This window comes from Athene noctua, chromosome 1 (genome assembly GCF_965140245.1).
Source record: "Athene noctua chromosome 1, bAthNoc1.hap1.1, whole genome shotgun sequence".
Classification (NCBI taxonomy): Eukaryota; Metazoa; Chordata; class Aves; order Strigiformes; family Strigidae; genus Athene; species Athene noctua.
In genome coordinates this window covers 233,170,387-233,194,347 of record NC_134037.1, presented here as the reverse complement: position 1 = coordinate 233,194,347, position 23,961 = coordinate 233,170,387, and the positions used below count along the sequence as shown (strand labels likewise).

Below are 23,961 nucleotides of genomic sequence, written 5' to 3'. Positions count from 1 at the left end.
TAATTGGTTAAAAAGGAGAATACTATATTTGGCTTGTAGTATTTAATGGCTGAGATAATTAGGCTCTGGTTCTTTACGCTTATACTGCCAGTGGAACCGCTCTTTGCCACTTTCCACCTAGAAAGGCACTCTTGTTTCAGAACTCAGCTGAAGCCAGATGGAAGAACAAAACCCAAAACAAAAGTTTCAACAGTCTCTACAACAAAGTAACATTTTCAGTAATTACAGCATTCTCCACTAGAGACAATATTCTCTGGACCTGCCACAGTAGTACTGATTGTTGCTCCTTAATCTACAGTACTAAAATGGAACTAAATTTCCCTTTTACCTCACAGTCCTAGGGTAGAGAAGCTAAGTTTCAGCTCTCATTAAAGCTTCAACTGGAATGTCAAGTTTTGAGGCAGTTTTCCCTGCCACTTCCCAGCTTAGCTGGACAGACAGCTTGAACTTAGACAAGTTCTACCAGTAATGAACCAGAGCAGAGACCAAATTTAGCCACCAGGCTCTCTTCCCCTTATCCCTACTGATGAAATAAAGAGAAGCAGATGGCCTTCCCTTGAAACATGGTGGGGACAGGAAAACTCTTCCACCTTCCCCATCTCCTTTCAACCCCATGAGCAACCTGACCATCCTTATACACAAGCAGATCAAAATGCCCAAACACTCACATGTGAGAAGTGAAAAAAGAACATCTAGCTCTCATCAGTCCCTTTCCAGTCCTGACAAGATCTCTTGTTGTGTTGCAATAGGAAATCTCAACACTTGATCACAACTGAAGACCACTGGTCCAGTACTGCACTTCTAGCAGAAGCAGAGAAATATGCAAATATCCACAAAACTGCCATGCAGATGGGAAGGAGGAGGTCATCTAACTCCTAAAAGAGGTCTCCTTCCTGACTTAAACCTCCTAAGCAGCAATTCAAATCCAGAAGAAGGTTTCACTTCTTTCTGTAGTCATGTTTATTACCAGAGATATTCAGTTCCACTTCAATTTAGCTCAGTCATTGCAATCAATTGGCATCAAACCAAGCTATGCTACTTTTTTTAGAATAAAAACTACCTTTATACCAAACATGAAAAATGTTCAATGACACTTAACCAAGATCTTCACTCCAGAAGTATCCTTTAGCAAGCTTTCATGAGCATTGTCTAAAATCTCCTTCTTCAGGTCTACTAATTCTCAATTCTAGCATATTTCAGTTTCACTGGTTATCCCTCATGACAAGTTTGCCTGTAACAGGACTGAGTGTAAGGAATACAACAATTAACTGGAGGAAGGAAGGACGGACGGAAGTGGATAGAAAGAGACATTCTCCTCTTCTTTCTCCTCTGCCAAAATACTGCAGCACTAGGCTGTTAACATTTTAATGAGAACAAACACCCTCCCTATTCGCCTTTATGCCTAAGTCCTACTGAAGTGAGTGGAGTAAAGCATCTAACTCTAACCCTGTGACTCTCTAACATTCCTGTCAACTTTTTCAAACTAACCAAAAGATATACCAAAACTATTAGGGACTTGTCACAGTAATTCTCTGCAGCTACACACACACTGCAGACTTATCAGAAAGAAATATTTAGATGACCAAGAGCATCCAAGAATACTCATTGAAATATAACACTGAAAGAATCATGTCGTGAACTCAAGAGTTGTCATGCTTTAACAGTTTTCATCCTACAACACGCAGCTCCTGTATACTTTCTGCAAGTATTCCCTACAACCTCTCTGTCTCTAACGATCCAACTCCAAAACAGGCCCCCACAGTACTTGTATTTCTCATGTGCACCTTCCCTGTTTGACAACTGAGATGGCAGCGTGTGCTGTAGCTGAATCAGAGCTACAGTGCGCAAACTGGTTCAGGAAAGCTGTCTGGCTGCCGCCTCTCTAACTCAGTTGTTTATCCATCCCTGGCCTTCACAGAGGTTACTGTTCACCTATCTCAATTCACCTACTTCATCATCTTCAATATCCAGTATTTTTTAATTATTATTATTTTAAAATCTTTTGGGTCACTAGGTCTCTGTCAGATTCAGCTGAAACTTGGCCAATCTACATAAACACTGTGGTATAGGACTGACCTATTTTCACACAAACTTGCTGACACCTCCCACCCTCAAAAATTAAAAAAAAAAAGAAAACTGAATAGTGTTACAATAGACATTTCAGTACAGCTCGAGTTACCATTTACTGATTTGACCTTACCCTTTTCATTAACTGGCTTGTGAGGTTCTGTAGTGTATTCACAGTGTATGTCTTGATAAGGTGCATAGCTTTAGAAAGGCATTGTTTAAACTTAACCAAATATACAGGATAGTCTTTAAAATTTGGCTGAAAGAAATAAAAAATCCATTTCAAATACAAACAATAGGAGTCGAAAATTTATCAAAACTTTAAATACTATTTTACTAGCTAGAAATGCTGGTTCGTACAAACTAAAAGCACTATTTCATAAAAATTAAACAATATTAAGCACATTGAGTAAAAATTTCTAAGTTTATAAACCATTATCTTTGCTTTCTTACTGTATTTGGCAGAGATAATATTTTACAGGAAAAAACCCACAAAAATTGTATTAATACATACTTTTGAAACTATTAAGATTTATCTAAGAACAATACAGAATTACTTACATGCGATGAAATATATGCAATACAATCATCAAGCTTAGCCAGCATGGGAATGAATCCTTCACTGTTCACAGAGAGTGTAGGGGAATTCAATTTCTTTGAAAAACAAGACAAAGCATCATTGTAAAGAACCTGAGTAACTTAGTATTGGCGACAAAGTTCAAAAGATCGGTACACTTTCATTTTCTAAGACTATGAACAGTGAAATAATACTTACGGTGTTGATGTTTTCCAGCTCATTAAAATAAGAAAGTTTCTGCTGGATGTTTTCAGCCAGATCAACAAGTTCTGACTATTAAAAAACAATAAATAAAAGAAAATCAGCAACCTAACAAGTAGTTTAAATATATATATTTTATATAAATATATATATAATATTATTCAGCCTCCCTTTCAGCTCTCGGCACACACCAGTGTTAACTAGGTCTAGATAACTTACAACTAAGTCAGTACAACAAAAGATGCAGAATACAGCGGTGCTCTCTTGCTCTCTCTTACCAGAAAGAGACATATTACTCTCAATATTCTATTTAAAAACATATATTCTACAGGTTTGTCAGCATTCCACAGATACTACTGCATACAAGCAGCAGTGCTGTCATCAGTATTACAGAGAACTGTAGAAATCCTGTACTTCAAGACTGGAGACAATTTAAAAGTTCTCACTTATCCAGTCATGCTAAAAAGACATGTTCATTATATCACTGTTGGAGCAGTTCATGAGGAGAAAGAAAGTATCTAGGAAATAAGCTTATAATGTAAAAAAAAAAAAAATTATTCTTATAATAACCAGCTCAAAATACTTCCATAAATTATTAATCTCAATCAGGTCTGCACTTGTCAGGCATCAGTTAAAAAAGTTCAGCTAGCTCTCTCCTCCTTGATTAAAGTGCTTATCAACACAAAGTGAACATTTTACTGCACAGAGCCTGATACCCTAGCTGCAAGTAAAACACACCAAAGCAAATGGCAGGATTGTCACACTGCTCACAAGTTTTCCCAGCCTAAGAAAAATAAACTTTATGGTATCTTAGAAATTTCCAGTAATCCTCCCATCAAAGATTACCTGCTCTTTCAGAAGTTGTTCACAGGCCTCATGCAGCGTTCCCGTCTTTGTGGACACAAAGAGATACTGTTTTTGCAGTGACTCCAGGTGCTGAAGGGCACTATTCACATCATTCAAGATAGCATCACACTGCTCCTGAAAGCCAGACAAGTAATCCCGCATTTGCCTAGAAAAAGAGAATCAACAGAAGTAAAATTTCACTTTCCGTATTTGCAAATCCAGCTGCCTGCAGTGACACTGCCGCTACCTTTCCCTCTCTAGGAATAAATGATCACTTGCATCAAGCAAGAGTGAACAATAAGCAGATGTTTCATGACCCACAGAAAAAACAGAGCTACAGGGTTTGGAACAGTCACTATGATAACTCCATTTTCCTGTCATTCCTTATAGCAAACCTACCCAGAAAGCAGCAGCATGCACCACAGCTAGTCGGGAGCACATGAATACTGTCTAAACAGACAGCACAAACAGAAGGACTACTGCAGGTTACTTCTAGCAGCCAAATGCCACTTGCCTTGCTTCCAACAGGAGTGTTGTTATAATTTGGGTCTTTTCTATACAGTTTTCAGTTTCCATTCAGAAATTACTTTTACTCTCCCCTAAAGTAGCTGAAATTATCCAGAGGATTCAAAACTTACTGTGCAGATGGAAAGTTCCTTAAATGAAATAGATCCAGTATCTAATGTCTCCAAGTTTATCTAAAGCTCAGTGAAGATATAAACTCTAAATGATCACTAAACATATATCAAACATTCAGCTTGACTAAAATGTAATTTAAAAATTAATTACTCTTGGATGTCAGCTAAAACTTCTGAGCTCTACTTTACCACATACCAAGTAGCAAGTAAAATCACAATTCTCCGTAGTCATGTGCAACCCTTTAGTTGCAAAAGGCAAAAGACAAAGAACTTATTTTCCTCCTGTTCCTCTGACCTCCTGCAAATTACATATTGGCCATCCTAGAAACCATTCTGCATCCATGGCACACTTATGTATTCATGTGAGCTATTATGAACATGTCAAGTGACAAAGTAAAAGGCTGTTACTCTTTTTTTAGATCTTTTTAGGCCCATCTGATCATGGGCTTAGTATATGCCTAAACCTCTGCTTTTAGAAAACATCACATCCTCAAATGTCAGAGCAAGAGAAGAAGAGACAGACCAAGGAAAAGAAGAGAAAAACAGAAGAGGGGAATACAGCAGCATCTCTTTGTGGCCAAGGGCAAGTTTGTAAAGTTTCAAACACAAGCCAGCTTCCATAAAAGCCATCGGTGGATTTGGCTAAGCCATTCAGCTGTACTTCAGACTCTTGAAGAGTAACCGCAGAAGTTAGTGGGAAAAGGTTCTTCCGAGCCTGATGGAAAAGTCAGTTTGACAAAAATAGATGAGAATGCCAAGTCTCAAAAACAGAGTTGAGCAAAGTGTCAAGGAATGCTGGCAATGTAGATACAGAAACACAGCCATAGTCACTGCTGAACCAAATGGCAAGGGCAGAAATTACAACCAGCCACACCTGCTTACACAGTCTCACCCTCAGAGGATGCCATTTCAATACCAGCAGCAGTTGAAAAGGCATACGAAAGCTCTTAGATAGCCTCTGTCTACAGCCCTGTCCAGAAGCCAAAATTAATTTCAATCTGGCTTAATATACTGGGCAGTTCAGAATGAAATCGGAGGCCCTTTTAACTGCTCTGCCACAAGGGCAACTGTCTTCAGGATGGGTGTAGGGCATACTGCCTTGGAAAGTTTCAGCTGTTCCAACATATTCCCCCATTCCCTGCCAACTGAATCTGAATGCGTGCTAACATTACATAGACAAGATGAAGTCCTTCAAGGTTTAAATTGCTTACAGTGAAAGGAACTGAGCAAGAACACATACCTATACTTGGCACCTTCATCTTGATCCATCTGTGTTTGTACCTGAGCAAACCAGGAGAAGAACTAGAAGAGATTTTATGGTGTGAATAACACAGATATCACATGCAATCAATTAAAAAAAATAATCAGATCTATGAAATTAAGATGAGCTTTCGTTAAAAACAGAGCTCTTCCATAACTTAATTATTAATCAAGCAAACAAACAATTAACTCCTCACTGTAGGTCCCTTCCAAATGAAATACTCTATTCCTCCACTAAATTAAAATGGGAAAGACTGAATTTCATCTGGCTTTATTTGCACAAGAACAGGCTGTGACATTAGAAAGAGTGGGAGGGGGCATGACATCCTTCTATATTATGACACCACCAGTTTACTGAAGGGGTGCTTTACTCTCACATAAGATTCCACTCAAAATGGGAAAAGTATCTGTCACTTAAGAGCTAAGACTTCAATAATTTTTTCCCCCCACGTTTCTTCATGCATCTTGAAAACAGACCAAAAAAAATGTAACAAACCCACCAAAAGCTATGCAAGAGACATAAAATCTCACAGAATTCTCTGAAGATTACTGCAACTTGGAGGTTATTCAGCATCGCTTACCTGTTGTGCTGTTTCAATTCTTTCATCCTCCATCCCCAGTACAGCAAATCCTTTTAAGAGGACATCCTCTGTGGATTCTGGCACTGCAGCCGTCAGCGTAACAGTTAGCGACTGGGATGTTAGGCTGCACAAATCTTCAATTGGAAGCTGCTTGCAAAACCCCAGAAATTTTAATTAAAGAACTTACTAAGAATTAGTATATTCAGCTCAATTACAGTAACACAATCCAAAGCATCAACTTAAGAAAATCACAGGCATCTACTTTTGAAGAAACAAATGCAATGGAGGTTTTATCAATATGATAATAAACCAACAAGTACCACACCTATATATTCAGAAATACCTAACAATGTTTTTTTTAAGTCAGAAAATATTATGCAGCATTTTATACAAGCACACGTCTGTGTAAGAACAGAAACTGAATGTACATGTACCTGACATACTGATGAGCTATACTTTAATTTCCAATTTAACTGGTTCTATACCCAGAGAAACACACTAGAAAAGTGTCTGAGAACATAAGACTTCAGAATACAGACAGAAAAATAAATGCCACTGTTGTCTACACTATATGGCAACACCACTAGACAGGAATCGTCAGATTTTTTTGCCAGATATTCAGAGAAAACTCAAGATTTAACACTGCAAGAATTTATTCAGGAAATAGTGTTTTAAACGCTTTTATTGAAGAAGTCAAGCTAAAGAGAAAGGAGTTTTTTTCAGAAGACAGGAAATAGCTCTGCTGAAGGGGCATTATCAGCCACAATGACTTTTTAAGCAAGAAAAAAATGGAAAAAGTAACTTGAGAGAAATTGTATTTAAGTATGATTGGAGACTATTAATTAGTTTATATGGAAGAAATTAATTCATGAAAAAAAATCCTTATATAGTCTTAATTACCCTTTTTAATTCACTTGAACAGTAAAGTACATTTTCTATTGCTGAGAACATCAGTAATACAAAAACAGAAAACACTACTTAAAATAAAAATTGGTATCTTTCTAGAAAATTACCCAGTTAGTAAAACATTCATTGCCTGGTAATATCAATCCACCAAAGAAAGAACCATCAAGAGTTCAACTATTTGAGAAAAGGCAGATTGACCTATCTTGTTCAACTTCCACGTCTTTCTCACCCACGATCCAAAACAGGCAGGACCCTAGTTGGGGAGCCAGGGTTTCTCTCATGCCTGCTACTGAGGAAAAGATGAGTCCATCAGAGCCTGATTTTTCAAAGAGCTGAGACACCACAGTCCCAATCCACTTCAGCAAGAGCCAAGACCAGCTGAAGTACTCAATGTCTTAGCATCTCTGTTGTCCTGACTGGCAAATATGGTACCTGCCTTGTTGTGAAGCTGGTTTAGGTCCTTGAGAACGTCCCTCCAACAGCAGTACATCCTTTTACAATCATTCTGGATGCCTGCCAATATTTACTTTAGTGCAGTTGCATACAGCTTACATAAAAAGAAACCAGGAAGCATGAGATGAAACAGGTGCGTTTCAGGAAGGAATTGCTCTACCCCCTCCCCTTTGTTACTTTGACCTTTCTGACACTTGCTGAGAACCAACTTTGTTGATTTTTAGGACACTGTATCTTGCGCTACGATCCTGTTCAAACGGAAAATCTCTCATGAAAAGTGCAGTTAAGGAATGCAAACGTTTCATTCCCCTTCTCTTTGTCGACAATGAAGCATTCATAAAAAATCACCTTGTCAGAGTTTGATATTTTATAACTGAGTGGAGACCACGTCTTCCACGGCAATGACAAATTATTAACCTTTTTAGTCCTATTCCTGGCCTTATACAGCTCATCGAAACATCTGTAAGTCGTACCAGGAAATAACTTTGGTGGCCGCAGCTATGCATTGATCGGGATCAACTTAGGAGGACCAAACCCATGTAACTCCACGACTAAAGCTTACAATTTCAAGAGGACAAACTTTGATGAACTGAGGGAAGTGGTAAAGGACAGGCTGAGAAAACCCCGTGGATCTTAAGAAGCAAGCTGCTTGCTACCGCTGCCCACAACCTCCCTGCAAGCCAGGGCGAGTGGGCAGCACGGCGGCATGAGGCGCCTCGGCAAGGCTGAAGAAGAGCGAGACGCCGCGAGGGAGGCGAAACGAGGCGACGGGCTGGGGAAGCGGCTGTGGGCGCCGCGGGGAGTCGAGAGCTCGGGGCTAGAACGCAAAACGCTGCTGAGCCCCCTAAAACCCGGGGGAGAGCGGCGGCCCCACAGGCCCCAGCCGGTCAGGCCAGGCCGGGCCGCCACTCTCGGCCGCCTGACGACGTGGCGCCGCGGCGGCGCCGCCCGCCCGCCCTCCGGCCCAGGCAGCGCTGCCGCCTCACCTCGGGCGGCACCGGCAGGTTCTCGGCCGCCGCCTTCAGCTCCAGCACCGAGTCCGTCTGGCGGTCGCTGAGCGGCGCGGAGGGCTGCGGGCGGCGGTCCCACAGGCTCAGGCGGTCCCGCACCTCCCTGCCCGGCGGCTCCGCGGGCGGCGGCTCCGCCATGCTGGCAGGGTCGGGGGCAGGGGGAGCGGCGGCAGCGGGGCCGGGCCGCGGGGCGGGACGCTCGGGAGCGCGGCGGCGCTTCCGGGGAGGCACCGCGCGCCCCGCTCCGCGTCGCGTGGCAGCAGCGTCATTGGTGGGGAGGAGACGGGCGGCGGCGGGGCGCGAGGGGGAGAGCGGCCGGGCGGCGGCCGGCCGGGGTGGCGCCGCCTGCCGGCGGGGAGGAGCGCAGGTGGCTGCGGCAGCGCCGGGCCTGGCCACCGTGCGGCGCCCGCCTGGATGCCCCGGGCACAGCGGGGCCCGCTCCGGGCGCTCTCGGCTGGAGAGCGGCCGGGCTGGCGGCTGACGAGTCCCCTGCCTTCCCTGGAGCCTTCCTTCCCGAGGCGGCGGAGGCAGGCAGCCCGCAGGATAACCCTGGTGACGGCACCTCGCTCCGGGCCCCCCCCCCGCCCACCGCCAGCCCCGCTTCTCCAGAGCAGCAGTTCTCTGTCCCAAACTCAACCGCAGCAAACCGTCTGTGTTAATAACCAAGACTTGCTTTTGCAGCAGCGTTTTTGGTCTAGTTCAATCTAATATGCCACCTAAAGTCCCCCTGAAACGGACAAGTGAAGCACAGGAGCACCTGATGCCATCAGATCTGCCTGGACCCCAGTCTCACACCCCTGCCTGCCGCTGAGAGGGAACGGTTGTGTCCTCCCTCCTCACTGCCCTGCCCTGAGCTCCGGCACTTGCCCAGGCCCGAGGCAGGCAGACATCTTCCCTTTTCCTACATATTATCACCGAGCGGCTCTTCCTCAGGGGCCAGGCAGCCCTCTGTTCTGGCAGCATACACATCCTCACATCACCACCCAACTTCCTCATGACTGGTTTTCATTTTTCTGCAGCATCACCCATTAACCAGAGCTACCTTTTCCACCCTGCCTCAGGAACCTGCTGCAGAACCCATTCTTTACTTTAGAAATACCCTTCATTATGCTGTTAGTTTTTGTAAATGTAAATCTTTAATCATTATACATTAAACTAAATCCTAACTAAGGCATGTCTGAATTAAAGAGCTTGAAAAACAGCTTGAGGTATTCACTGCAGCACTTCAGCTGAGACCCTGAACTCCCACTTCACTGTTTTGATGCCCTCTGTGCTTAGCAGCTGATTTCAGTCCATTGTGTCCATCTGTCCCTCTCCAGCTTCCCCAGAGTGACTGGTGCAGCATGTTCCCACCCTGTTACTCCAAACAGGCTGGGACCTGCATCGGTCAGACTTGTGCTACCACACATTAACTCCAGTAATCCACTCTGGTTACAAATGTAGCTGATACACAATGCTAAACTGATCGATCTGTTCCAGAACAAGCAGGTTTTGTAACAGAGTAGCAAGTGGTCTTGCAATTTAAGATATACCAAAGAACAGTGAAAAACATGTCGTTAATGCATGTTATTCAGCCAGTAAATTAAAATAACTACAGTGACTTCAGTCTGCCATTGTTAAATAACATCAGACAGTTCGCTGCCAGCAACAGTTTTCCTTTGTTAATCACCTGGAAGTATTCGAAAACCCCCTCTCACCACCACCCACCACCACCACCACCCCCCCTTTGAAACTTAGAAACAGAAAGCAGTTCAAAATCATTACATAATGATTTTAAAAATTTTAATAAGCTTAAAAATGGAAAACATACACTTAGTTTACATAGTGTACAAAAATATTTACAAATACTTCTATTAAAGCACAGAAACAGCTGTAAGGAAAAACACTGCACATAAGCATACCCATATACAAAGAAAAACATTGTGCCTTAGTAAAGAAAGTGCCTGGTGCATTTATAAATCCATCTGCGAATTCAGAATCAGTAATTTTAAGTGATTATAGTAATTCTGAAATTGCAATTAAATTTCTTTAAGTGGAATGTATGATTAACCAAAAATGTTTACAAGATTAATACAATGCCACAAAAAATGCAAAGCTATGCACCCTGCTTTGCTACCCTCTGTGAACACAGAAGGACTATCTCATGACCTGCATCTCACACGCTTCCTTTCCCAGAATTCAACAGCAATATTTGTAAGAACCTCCACATAACTTTTTAGTTAATGGCCCTGAAGTTTTTGATAAAGTATTACCTTTTGGTTTAAACGTGTAAGGAAGCTATGGTGGATTTCCACATAAAGTATTTACTTGCCTATAACAGCAACCTGGGCCCTTTTGCTATACAGAAGCGTTCTGGGTTTGAGAGTCTTTTTAAAGAGGTAGTCTTTAAATAGACCTACATTTGGAGGGGTTTGGTTCTTTTCTGTGAAAAGGCACGTCTGTGACATCAGGGTGAACTGTTCAGTGTAAAACTCAAACCTTTCAAATGACACATAGCATCCAGCAACCTTTACAAGTAGTTCTTCCCAACAACCGAAGAAGCACAAACAGTTTCTCTGCAAGATAGGCAGATGATCATGGACTTGTTTGAACTTCATTCCTACTTGCAATTTACATCTGAATATGTTGAAGAATCACGCTGAAAACCAAGAATGATACATTGGAAAAAAATTCCCTCAAGCTACGAAAAACTGACAACTGTAGCAACCACACTTTCAAGTGAAGCTGGATAATTCCCAGAAAATTATGCAGACATGTAAGGACTTGGAACACAGGAAAGGTCTAAAACCAGAAGCAGATTTTGTATTGCAGCAGGTATTTTACTGAACTAAAAGCCTGCAAAGGCATCTTGTGACACTTCCACTTAATTAGAAGCTATCAACTATTACAGTCAAATGGTATATGCTTCTGAAAATAGGAAAAACCCAGCTCCTTGGTACTACTGATCTTTATCAGAAAGATTGTTCTTTGCCTCTTATTAAAACACTGTGCATCTGAGTCAACAACATCAAGTCGCAATGCACGTCTTCACATTCAAGAACATTTAAACAGTTGACAGAAGGTATTCCACCATGTTTGGTTCAGTCTAGAAAATAGTGCACATCATCCACTGAATCTCATGAGCAAGGCATTGTTACAGGAGCCAGACTGCCTTGAAATCACTTCCAGGTTGTTCTCATTCACAACAGTCTTGTAATGACCCCCTCCTCTGGCCAGCATCTCAAAGAGCAGATACTCAGGGTAACTTACAAGTTGCTCTAAACTCAGACAGTATGTGAACAGAATTCAGTATATGGTTCGGCATGTCAGGAGTCCAATTTCTTCAGCTGTTCATACGTCAGAAAGAACTGGAACAGCTGATTAAGGAAAAGTGTTTCCTGTTCATGCAGTGCAAAATGTCATTTCACTACTAAAGGGCAGCAGTATCTGTGTGAAACTTTGCTCTTCTCTTAGTCCCCTCCTATGTAATGGTGCTGGTTGACCATTTTTGTTATGCAGAACAATAAAACTTGACTCGGGGCACTCCTGTACATGAACAGCTTTCAGGCTGGTGATGCCAACTGCTTTCCCATCCTTGTTCCTCAGGATCTTAAAACACAGGACTAGGGAAGCAGAAGAGTGCTATGAAAGCCTTTAGAGACTTTACTCAGTTTTGATAAGCTAAAGTAGGTTTGCTCATGGGGAAAAAAAAAAAAAAAAAAAAAAAAAAAACCACATTACTACCAAACCACTTCCCAGAGTTCCAATCAGCTGGCTCTGGAAACACAAATCAAGGTGTGTGATACTAAGAGATACAAAAAGACTTCATGGCTAACTGCCAACAGTTTCCCCACTTCTAGAAATTGCCTCTATTTCTAACTTATCTGGTTAATTTTATTTAAAAATCAGGCTCCAAACTAAGGAAATGGACAGGTATGAAACTGTAGGAAAAGAAAAATATTTTGCAATATCACATTATAATATTCACTCTGTGAATCACAAATTCAATCTGACCAACAGCAGTTGACTAAGAAAATGGTCAACTACACAACGTTCCATACACGAAAAGGGAATATTTGTGCTGACATGGCACTTTCCACAGACCATTCCATGGAACTCTGTCAATACTTGCTGTTGTATGGCTAGCTTAATAGTTTTGCCCACCTTTGAAAAAGGATACAATGATATTCCAAGGACCAAGTCTTAACCAGTTTGGCCAAAACCCTTTATATAGAGCGGAAAAGCCTTCATTCTTCCATGTCTGGAATAAAGCACATCAAGAACACGCTTATGTAATTCTTTATTAGAGAAAAATCTAAATAGTATCTCAGCTAACAAGATTTTTAAACCACTGAAGGGAATTGCTTAGTGCTGTAACCTTGATTTAAATATACTGTATGATGGGATAAGGAAACATTGCACTAGATAAAGCCAAGATTCATAATGCCTGCAACATTACCTGGCAGGTAAAGATGCAGACCATGTCATTTAGTACCCACCCTAGATTCATCCAAGTTGCATTCCCAGACTTGTTTTTTCAAAAAATTTGCAGAGTGCTACATGTAAACCTGCAGCTCATGTTAGGCACCCACCTTGAATTTTTTCCATTTGCTTTATGGACAAAATTGCAGTGGACAGCATGGCCTGGATTGTTACACAGACTGGACTGTCTGTCAACAGTTTAGACACCAACAGCATCCTATCCACTCCTCTCCATGTAAAAGGCCATCATGCTCCCACCTCATACCCAATTTAGGTATTGAAGAAGCCAAGCCAAAATAATCAAAATCAGAGATTGACATTGTCTCTGGCTGTACTAGGCTTTCCAATATGCAGTAAGCAACAGAGAAAGCCATCTGCCCCAGAAGATGTTGTTCTTTAAGAACTAACCTATGAAATTGTAATTTCCTATCAATATCCTAACATCATATAAAGTTAAGAGAGAGTGCTGCCAGGAGACTCAGTCTACTCATCCAAGTACCAAAAGGAAGTAAGTACATGCAGTAGATACTAACTTTCTTACTGCTCTTCTGTCAAGAAGACAGGAGATAAGTTTCACACCATGTGCATTATTGGCAGGACAGTCCCTTTGAGCATAAAGGCAAAAAAGCATATGCAAGTTACTTGAATAAATTTATAGGGGAACTTAGAACAATTTCAAGTTCTACACCCAAATAATTGCTTGATGGCATCAGCTTCTAATGTTGATATGAGAACTACTTACTTGTAACAAGCAATCTAAAGTACCCTTGTAGTTTGAGTGTCCTCCATGTTGTTGGCTTCTCTGATTCATCATGCGTGTTCTCACAACATCAATTGGGTTGGAGGCAAGGGCTCCAGCTAATCCACAAGTAAAACTTGAGCTAATAAAAGAAAGGTGTAATGAAACTTAACCTACCACATTTAAAGATGCACAGGAATTCCCCCTCCCCAGAAAACATGTAGTAATGATGAGTGCTTAGTGCTTTTAATTAAAAATTATATCAGCTAATAGATGTGAAAATTTTTTTTATTTACTATAAAGCATCTTTTTAAAGATTTGACATACAGCCCTTGTATACAGTTTCTGCATACTTGAACAGCTGTTTGTACCCCTGAGGGTAACAAATATTTGATTGGAACTTTCCTCAAACCTCAGTTTACAAAACTGAAGGATTCAGACCATCCACAAAACAAAATTCTATATTCAAAAGAAAGTTAAATCTAAAGCCTAAATAAAATTCACTTCTATGCTATGTGCTACCATTGAGATGCTACTGCATTAAAAACTATACACACATCAAAAAATATATTTACAGCTAGACTGATGACAGAAAAAAAAAAAAAGAATCAAAAGATTCATCCCCCATAATGAGAACTAACCATGATGAGCTCTGCAGACAGTTAGTGATACAAACTTACAGGAAGTGAGTATATACTGTATCTCCCATAAATCCAGACATAATTATGTGCTTCTTGGTAAGGTCATACACTGGCAGTTCCACTCCAACAACAACAGCAGCTCTCTGTGCTGTCAATGATACTCCCTGCCAAAAGAATTTTAAATTTCAACTATATCCTTTAACTTTTGCGAACCATCAGAAAATTCTATCTTTTATAACACAAAGCAACATACCATGAATGTATTAAGAACATTTTGAATTCAAATAAGGCTAATAAGTACAAGTCTTAAATGTATGTGCTCCAGAAGTGCAAATTCAAATTAACAGATAAATCACTTTTCCATGCTGAACAGCAATTTCAGTTCCTTTATGCTACTCCATCTTTGCTTAACATCCAAATTCTTACATCAGTCAGCTAAGACCTCAACAATCAGGTGATACTGGCTCCCCTCACTGCTAACTGAAAAACTGACAAAGGAAGATGAACAGAGAAATGGAGATCAAGAAACTTTGCAGAGAAAAGCATGCTAATAGAAAAACATTTCTATTTTCCATCTGATTTAGAACAGCTGTCCATTCTTGGTCTTTAGTTGTTATGCAGTCACTGACTGTAGCTGGCATAAGAGACAACCTACAAGCCTGAGCACAAGAATTCCTGAGCTAGAGAGATGTTCATTAGCACCTTGACACACAAATGTTCTTTAGTACACATTTTAAAAAAAGAGCAGAGTGCACACACTGCAAGGTGTCTTAAAGGGCTGTCAAACTGGTCATAGACCAGTTACCCTAATTTAAGCCTCCATTTGTCTCTTTTTTAAGAAGCAACCAATCCTTGAACACCAGATTGACAGCAACCCTTTGCCAGAATGAACCAAGACACCAGCAGTGAAGCAGTCATGACAAGCTACATACATAATAGGTACTGACCTCTCCATATTTCGGCCGAGAATACTGTGGAAGTACATGAAATACAGCTGAGCAAGAAAGTGTACTTAAAGTGTAGGATATAGTTCAAAACCACTTGCCTTCCATAATCCTTTAGTGCCTTCCTTTTGGTAGATCTGTATGAAGTTGCCCATCATTCCTCCTCGAATCACACTACCTTGGGCTTGCATTCTGATCTGAGATTCATTTGAAGATAGTTAGAAAATAATTTTCAAACATACAACCCATAATAGTTTAATACAGCTTTATTAGCATTTTAAGTTACAATCTTTTAAAGTCAACTTCTCTTTGAATAGAAATTAACAGCTGACATTATCATAACCACGATGCAATCTTTTGAAGTGCCTTAACTATCCAAATGCAGCTGCTAATTTTGAATGAGTACGTGGTGTAGTTCTTAACTGCATTAAGTCACTTCTATTTCTGTACTTACACACTACTCCATTTAGATTAGACTGACAGATGGGTTCTGCAGGATGTCCTTGACAGCATTTTTACAGGAACATGTTAAAATGAGAGGTTAAAAAGATTAAGGGTTCAGCTAGTGACAACCACAGCCTTGTGGATTTCTAAGAATGTCTTCGGGAACCTGCATGGTAACTACTGAATAAGAGTTTGGTGACAAGCAAGTTGGTACATGGACGTGATTGAGAAATAACTAATCAAAGTCACACTTGAAATAGAAGCTTATGTTTGAAATGCCTCTACATAGCCACACTAGCCCTATGAAGGATTAAGTTTCTAGTAGTTTTAGAAAAAGAGTTTTCTTGAATTTTTCATTACAGATAGACATGTAAATCACCTGCTATGCTACAGTTTTGTAAGTTAAATACCATCAACCCTTTTAAGTAACTGGAAAAGAGGTCATTGACTACCATTAAGATAATCACCTCTTGAAGAAGCTGTTATTTCACCAATTCACTTTAAATGACTGATGCTGGAACACTATTTCCATGTGACACTGGATTGCAAAGCCTCTCTACAGGACTGAAGAGCCACACAGTACAAGTAGCACTCACTGAAACTCTTGCCTCTAAATTGATCATCACCTATTCTGAGCTCTAGAAACATCTGAGTATAACAGTGTTACCAAGAAGCATAGATGAAGTATGCACTATGGCTTCCACACAAACACTATAGCATGAAAGATAAGGTCATCTTAAATTATACTCTCCCCACTCCCAGAAAAAGTTATGAATCCAACTACCTCCCCAGCCATCAGTTGCCTGTTGCATACTTCCAAATAATTAGTATGGACCAGAAGAAGGTTCCAATAATCCAGGATGTTATTGATTTTTACAAGTTAAAAGCTGAGAATAAATAGGGTTACAAAACAACAAATCCTATATTCATTAGGAGATTCCTCATTTCCTCAAGGAGAGGATGAAAAGTAAGGGCAAGCTCTACATAATTACCTTTAAGATATCAGTAGGGTTGGCAATAGATGATGAGATTACTCCCGAAAGAATGCCACACAGAACATTTATCATCAAGGTTTCATCTATTCCATAAACAAAGAAAAAGAGTTTAGCTGCAGATTTACAAATCTTAAGATGCATAAGGGCAGGATGATGCCAGCCCTCCTTTAACCAGAGAGAGTGCCAGTTACAGAATCCTTAAAAACTCCTCTGACAAGTCTTCTTTGCTGACTCACTTTGTTGTAATTGATATAAAGAATGTCTTCTCAGTAGACTTGTTCAAACTGCTACAGTAAGATACCAAATGGAAACAACCAGCTTCAAGCAAAACAGTCTTCAATTAAATTGAAAAAACCCACTCACCTTCTGGATGCTCAACAAACATTCTTTTTAAGCTCTGGTAAGTGCCTATTTTTATAGTTCCATATGAAGCTTGCCGTAGCATTGCAGGTGCAATCCTGTAAAAATAGGCAATGATAATATTTATGCTCAAAATTGCAAAAGATTGATTAGCAAATACTTTTTAGAGCAGGAGGGACTGAACACAAGATATCTACCAGAGAAAGGTTTGTTCATTTAATTCAACAATTTAAACTCACTACAGACAAAACAAGGGTTTGTGGTTCTCTTTGTTTAGGTTCTGCAAGAACAGGAACAAACTGTGGAAGGATTAGTATTAGAGCGTACCACTACTTGTGATCTATGAAATAACTGGCCAGTTTGTCTGAAATGTAGTCTGCAGATTACATCTTTACCCACCATCTTCCATGTTTTTTTAAAAAATATGACCATTTATACACAAAGATTAAGTCAGTGTTTCTTCTGAGAGATGGAACAGACATAGCAGCATTGCATAGAATAACTTAGGCTTAGCCTTTTTTTTCCTGCAAGTGTTTTTTTTTTTTTTAAATATGAAAAGCTATTGCAGGGTGCAAGCATTGAACCAATCTAAGCTTGGGCATTCAACTTCCAGGTTAATTGAGGCTAATCAAATACCTTTTAAATCCAAAACTCAAGAATTCACACATATATTGGGCTTATACTTAACAATATACTGTTCATAAACCATTACTGCAAGTAATTTAATTTTACCCGGAGTATAAGGCTTTCAATCCTTCTTCTCTGCATATTCTGACTAGTGCATGCACCATTCCACGGTAGCGAATCTCTTTATATCTGGCATCATTAACTTGACCTTGAACCTGCAGACGTGTTTTGGTCAGATCAATGGGGAAAGTACCTTAAAGAAAAATGAGAGAGAAAATCTATCAAGTACTTACCTAACAAAGGACAAGATAGAAGAAACAGCAGCCTTTATTCTATAATATATAAAAATACTCCCAGGGGAAAAGAAATCTCTCTTACCAAGACTTTAAGCAACTGATTCATTTGATGTCACCTTGTTTCTTCTAAAGCTTGTCAGAGGTCCTACCTACTTCTTCCTATGTTTACATTTTATATTCACTATGTTTTCAGGCAACATGGAATGTCTGGTTGTAAACAGCCACACTGAAGAGGATTGTGCAATCACACTCAAGTACAGAGTTTGCATGTGTGTTCTACCAACATCTTTGAAAAGCATTTCACTGAAGGCAAAGAAATACAAATTCCATAGGACAAGCTATATAGATTCTAGCCTAGAACCTGAAAGAGCAATAGCAGTAGTACCCATTTCTGTTACTGCTTTCCTGTGGCCTACTGCTAATGTCAAGTTCACAATCTCCACCCTCCCTTTATAAAAGGGTTTAGAAAGCATACTCCTCCAGAACCTATCTTTAGGAAAGGGACCACCTCAATATTCAATACTCACCTAAACACTAATAGGAGTCAGGATTAGCTACATCTGTTTAACAAGGTTTAGCAGACAAGCAAGGCTTTTATGAATTGCTTGTCTTCCTCACAAAACTTTTAGCATTATTGGCCACATTCAGTTGAGTAAGCAAGGTTTCAAACTAAAGTTTGAACAGGATTCATAAGAGAAGATCGAAAAGGAAAACAAAAGAGTAATTTTAAGTGTAATTTTATACTACATCTACTTTATTAGACAGATGCATGCCAAACACATGACAGACTATGTTCTGCTACCACAAAAAAATAGATTTCCTTTATTTTCATGTACATGCATTTCAGGTAAGACTTTAAAAGGATGTTGGTATTTTAGGTTTTTCTTTAGAGTAGGCACTAAAACATCAGATGCACTGGCTCACTCTAGCACTTAGTCTGTGTTGGACATTAACTGAATTTAAGCGTTCAAATCTAAATAGCCACTCACATTCAAGAAAAGGGAATTTAAACTGCAACACAGCTACTCAGAAAAGCTAAAACAAAAATTTTTACAAGTTAAGAGCTTGTCTACTCTAGCAAGACAAGAGCTGTGCATACTTACAACCACTGTCTAGGAACAGGTGAACAAACACCAGGTAACAGAATCCAAAGGCAATGTTTGTATATGAAGAAGACTCACATGGGATATGAGTTTAAGACAGAAGTGTTCTGACATTATAACAAAATTCTGAGCAACTCCTCAGTCAGCCTTAAAGAAAGAACTATGCTGTAGACCACCATATACTACTTTGTCACTGATGGCATAGAAGAAGGCTTGTTTTAAAAGGGACTATCTGATCAAAGTAAATCATGTAAACAGCTAAAGGAAAAACTTACCACATTCTGCAGTGATTGATGCTAAACCTCCATAAATAAAGGGCTTCCAGTTTAGTGCTGACATTATTGATTCTTCTTTCTGTAAAATAAGACAACGATTTAATGCTTCTGTAAGTACATCTGTTGTATAAATATATATGCTGACGTTTAATAAAACTGTTCCTTGTCCATATAAGATGGACCTTCCAAGCATACTAAGGGTAAAAACATTTAATACCTTTGACAATCAGAAGTCAGTAATACTGCACAAAGCCACCCAGGTTCAAATCAACGTCTCTACTACGCATTTTGGCCACCACTGTCCTCACCATGAAAAATAAAAGTAGTTTGTCTCCCAGGCATGACCTTAAGCAGCACTGAAGTGAATAACCTCCAATGACTCTTATCAAGCTGAATTAGTGTGACTACATCCTGTAATTAAATGGAACATTAAGACAGTCATTACCAAACTTCTCTCCCTTTTTTTTCCTGGTATCAACATTACATGAGCCAATACACTTTGACAGAAGATAAAGGCACATACAACATTTGCTTCCATTAAGGCCTATTTCTGCTACCAGTCTTCACAATATTAACTCCGGTAAATGTTATACAAAAATAGTGTAAATCGGGTGCATTGGGCCTTTTACAGTAAAAAAGGCTGCTCTAACTTAGAAGCCACTTGAGTGAATTTTACAAAGTGACCACAAATCATGATTAACTATGACATATGCTTTGCAAAATGCTAAAGTAATCCAAAAATCTTCAAAAAGAAATAAGAACTGCAAAACCAGACCACTCCAGCCCATAAAAGACTGCCCTTCCCAAAACCAAGTAGATCTCTTCACAGCTTATCATTCCTCTTCCTCATAATATAAATACCTTCCATTCCCCATTTTCTGTAATATCCTCCTAAACACTGGATTCTACAGTTATATTTTTGCCAGTTAATTGTGTGGAATAATTTTACTTGAAATAATTTCCCTTGGCACTTCCATTCCCTGTTACCTTGTTTATTCACCTGTACTCTTCAGATGGAAAATAATTGCAAATACACCAGTTATTTAAGCACCACCTTTTGTAAAGATGAACCTTCTTTGGTCACTTCCTCTAGAAGCATCAGTAATTCAGTGTCCAAGTGAAGTTAAGAGATTGCAGACACTGATTATGCCTGAATAGTTACTGCAGCCCTAGTTTTCCTTTTGTCATCTTTACTTCACAAGGAATTACCCAGGTCTTCAGACTTCTGACACTCAATACAATTTTAAAAACCCCAAACAAACATAGGAGCTCAAAGCACACACTTTCAAATACTCAACAACCAAACCCACAGAAATCCATCTTACTCTTTAGGCCACTGCACACAACACCACTGATGTAAAAAACCACAAAGAAAAGGCAAGTAAGGGCACCCACTATATTGCCGAAAACAGTGCAGTACAAAGATAGGAGCCACGGCCATGGACCATGACAATTTTTCAATATGAAAGCAGCAGAGCAACATGGGTATAACACTGTGCCAGAAGCAGGACACTTGCAGCTCCAAGTTCCTCATATTCCTGTCCTGTCATGATTAATGGCAGATCATTTAATTAATGGAGACATAGCCAAGCTCAGTTTCCCCACTATCATCCACACACAACCTTTGCTTTTAAGAAACTTATCAAAATTGAATATACAGTTAACTTTTTTCTACTCAACACATTAAAACAAATTTTCATCTATCACAAATACCATAACACTGAGAAAATTAAAATATAACTGTACTTTTGTTTGTATTTCACTCTGCTTAGGCAATAAAGGCTACTCAGTTTTTCTGTGTAATTCTGACACAAGAAGTATGCAAGCACAGCCAAATACAGTCTTCAGACTTTACTTCAGTCTGCTCAAGTAAAGTCTGTTTACTAAAGTAACTACTTTAGTAAATCAAATAAAGATTTACTAATATTAGCTGAAGCTTTATGTACAGAATTACCCTAATGCAGATATTTTATAACACACTTCCTTTGACATATCCCAAGGTGAAGGCCTCACATTGCACTGGCAAGGTTTGTACCTCTGAAAGGCTTACTAGTCTCCTCTCCAGCTGTTGAGGCCAATCTAATCATCTGAGTCTTTCCACTTATTTATACCTTGCATCCCTCCTTCTAGCTTTCCATATTTACAGGAAGAAATTAAAGCAGAGTGACAGAGTTTATCTCAAAAAAAAAAAAAATTAGAAAACCACCAGCAAGCAACTCTGCCCCTTCACCTCAGCTGTATCATTTTCTGAGTTCTTGTTCTGCTTCTTACTCAGTTCTTCCCTACACTGATAAAAAACCAGTAAGCATCTCCTTAGAAGCATCCCATTGGCAACTGAGAAACTACTTAAAAACCTAAGTTCAGCCCTCATTATAGAATAAATTGAGGTCTCCAATTTTACTAGAAACAAACCATCTTTACCAAATATACATTGTTGTTCCCTGAATATCAGTAAGATGACAGAGGCGATACTACCCCTAAAGGACACTAGGTGAGGTTAATACAGCCATTAATTCACACACTCTTTGCAAGAGTCAGAAGCCAGTGTAAATGCTTTTAATTGGCAGTGTGACTGAAATAATGTGTCACTTGAAACAAATATTTAGATATTTCCCTGTTAGAGAACAGACTTTAAAATTCACATAGAATCATAGAACAGTTTGGGTTGGAAGGGACCTTACAGATCACCCAGTTCCAACCCCCCTGCCATGGGCAGGGACACCTTCCACTAGACCGGGTTGCTCAAAGCCCCGTCCAACCTGGCCTTGAGCACTGCCAGGGAGGGGACAGCCACAGCTTCTCTGGGCATTTTATACCAATGTCTCACCACCCTCACTGTAAAGAGCTTCTTCCCAATATCTAATCTTAACCTACCCCCTTTCAGTTTAAAGCCATTACTCCTCATCCTATCACTACACTCCCTGATCGAGTCCTCCCTCACCTTTCCTGTAGCCCCCTGTAAGTACTGGAAGGCTGCTATAAGGTCTCCTTGGAGCCTTCTCTTCTCCAGGCTGAACAACCCCAACTCTCTCAGCCTGTCCTCATAAGGGAGATGCTCCAGCCCCTGATCATCTTTGTGGCCTCCTCTGGACCCCCCTGAGCAAGTCCATAACAGACTTTGTATTGGTTAATAATATTGCTAGCATACTAAGCACACAGTACACTCCAGTTTACAGTAGGTTTCACTGTTTAAAATGGATTTGACCCTTGAATGTTACAGAAGGCTTATACTAAATTAGTTACTAGCCCTAGAAAGTTATTCCCTGTAATATAAGCATGCACATATAAGATAGTTATCTAAGCAATACCTTCTAACTACATGGATACTGCAGACACACAGCTCAGGCTGTCTATTCAAGAAGTGAAGCAACACCATAAAGTAAAAAAAAATAAAAATCAGAGCTAAAGCTAACAAGGTTCGTGGCAAGTTCTTAGAAAATACCAGTTGCTTTTCAAGCAGGAAGCCAGTGAGAGCCCCCTCCGCAACGCAGGGGCTCCCTGCAGCAGCCGCCCCCTGAGCGGCACTGCCAGCCTGCTTCACCAGCTGGAGCGAGGACACAGCAGCACCTGTGAAGGGGCGAGAGGAGGCAACAACGACTGCACCGACCAGCTCCCTTTCAGCGACAAAACGAAACACGGCTCCCTCCTTGAGACGAAGGGCATCAGGAGGAAAAAAAACTATGAAGAGAAGGAAGGGGCGCGTCCCTGCTCGGGAGCGGAGGGCTCTGGAGAGCGCCAAGCAAAGCTCAGCAACCCCCCGCCCTCCTCAGAGCTCGCACCCGGTGAAGCTCACGGAGAAACACCTGCACCTACCGGCGAGGCGAGAGGCGACGACACCCCCCCCCAACCTGAGGGACCAGCAGCTGCCGCCCCCCACTCACCGCCAAGGCCTCCCTCCTCCGCGCCCCGCTGTGCCGTGCCGTGCCGTGCCCGCCGCCGCCCCGCCGCTTATAAAGCCCTGCCCAGCTCCCCTCGGCCGGGGCGGCCCTGAGCCAGTGCGGGGCCCCGCCTCGCCCCCCCCGGGGCTGGGCGGGGGAAGGCGGGCTCGCCTGAGGGGAAGGGAAAGGAAGGGTCTGAGCTCTGTGAGAGGAGGTTTGGGCTGAGGGGGATGCTGAGCCAACTTGTAATAAACCTGGGAAAAAATTAACCGCCCTGCCCTTCCAGTCAGAAGCCTGCCGTTGCAGCTGGCCTCGGGACACTTGGCTGGCGGAGCAGGGTGGTATTTTCCACTAGCAATCCCTCCCCAGGAGACTGGAACAGGTATAGTGGGTATTTCAGTGCTCCTTGGTTACTCAACAGGTCACTCACCCCTCAGGGTTTCTCCTCATCATTAACTATAACGACATTGATTTCGCCCCTCGGTTTACAGTTGTGCGGCCGCCTGTGCTGCCTAGCGACAGGACAGCAGTATCTGGTTAAGCTTCCTTAAATCGGTACAGGAACCTTCGGTATCTGCTCTGTGGAGAACAGAAAGGGGCAGGGTGAGTTTAAATAGCTACTTTAAAATACCCTGTTAAATATTTTTTTGACAAAAGAG

The 23,961-nt window shown here is 40.9% G+C and overlaps 2 protein-coding genes across 4 annotated transcripts in view; both read right to left on the bottom strand.

The window, feature by feature from the left end:
* The window catches only part of COG3 (component of oligomeric golgi complex 3), a 32,059-nt gene extending 23,245 nt beyond the window's left edge, over window positions 1-8,814 (bottom strand). Inside the window, 8 exon segments of the mRNA XM_074912827.1 lie at window positions 2,201-2,326; window positions 2,629-2,721; window positions 2,843-2,917; window positions 3,692-3,857; window positions 5,570-5,631; window positions 6,171-6,317; window positions 8,516-8,766; window positions 8,769-8,814. Coding sequence (XP_074768928.1) covers window positions 2,201-2,326; window positions 2,629-2,721; window positions 2,843-2,917; window positions 3,692-3,857; window positions 5,570-5,631; window positions 6,171-6,317; window positions 8,516-8,766; window positions 8,769-8,808 — 960 coding nt within the window. The 5' untranslated portion in view covers window positions 8,809-8,814.
* Window positions 8,815-10,304: 1,490 nt separating this feature from the next.
* Window positions 10,305-23,353, bottom strand: SLC25A30 (solute carrier family 25 member 30). 3 transcript variants are annotated; one of them, XR_012635488.1, is made up of 11 exons: window positions 23,306-23,353; window positions 19,425-19,503; window positions 17,856-18,003; window positions 17,127-17,221; window positions 16,761-16,846; window positions 15,422-15,521; window positions 14,420-14,540; window positions 13,743-13,881; window positions 12,699-12,779; window positions 11,789-11,886; window positions 10,305-11,177 (listed from the first exon to the last, which is right to left on the bottom strand). XR_012635488.1 is itself a non-coding variant. In XM_074931458.1 (10 exons), the coding sequence occupies exons 2-10, from the start codon at window positions 19,486-19,488 to the stop codon at window positions 11,845-11,847; spliced, it is 876 nt and encodes a 291-aa protein (XP_074787559.1). In that variant the 5' UTR covers window positions 19,489-19,503; window positions 23,306-23,353; the 3' UTR covers window positions 10,305-11,844. The 3 variants fall into 3 exon arrangements, 2 of the variants coding, with proteins under 2 accessions (XP_074787559.1, XP_074787567.1); XM_074931458.1 differs by having other exon boundaries at window positions 10,305-11,886; XM_074931466.1 differs by having other exon boundaries at window positions 10,305-11,886; window positions 14,420-14,544; window positions 15,426-15,521.
* Window positions 23,354-23,961: the final 608 nt, after the last annotated feature.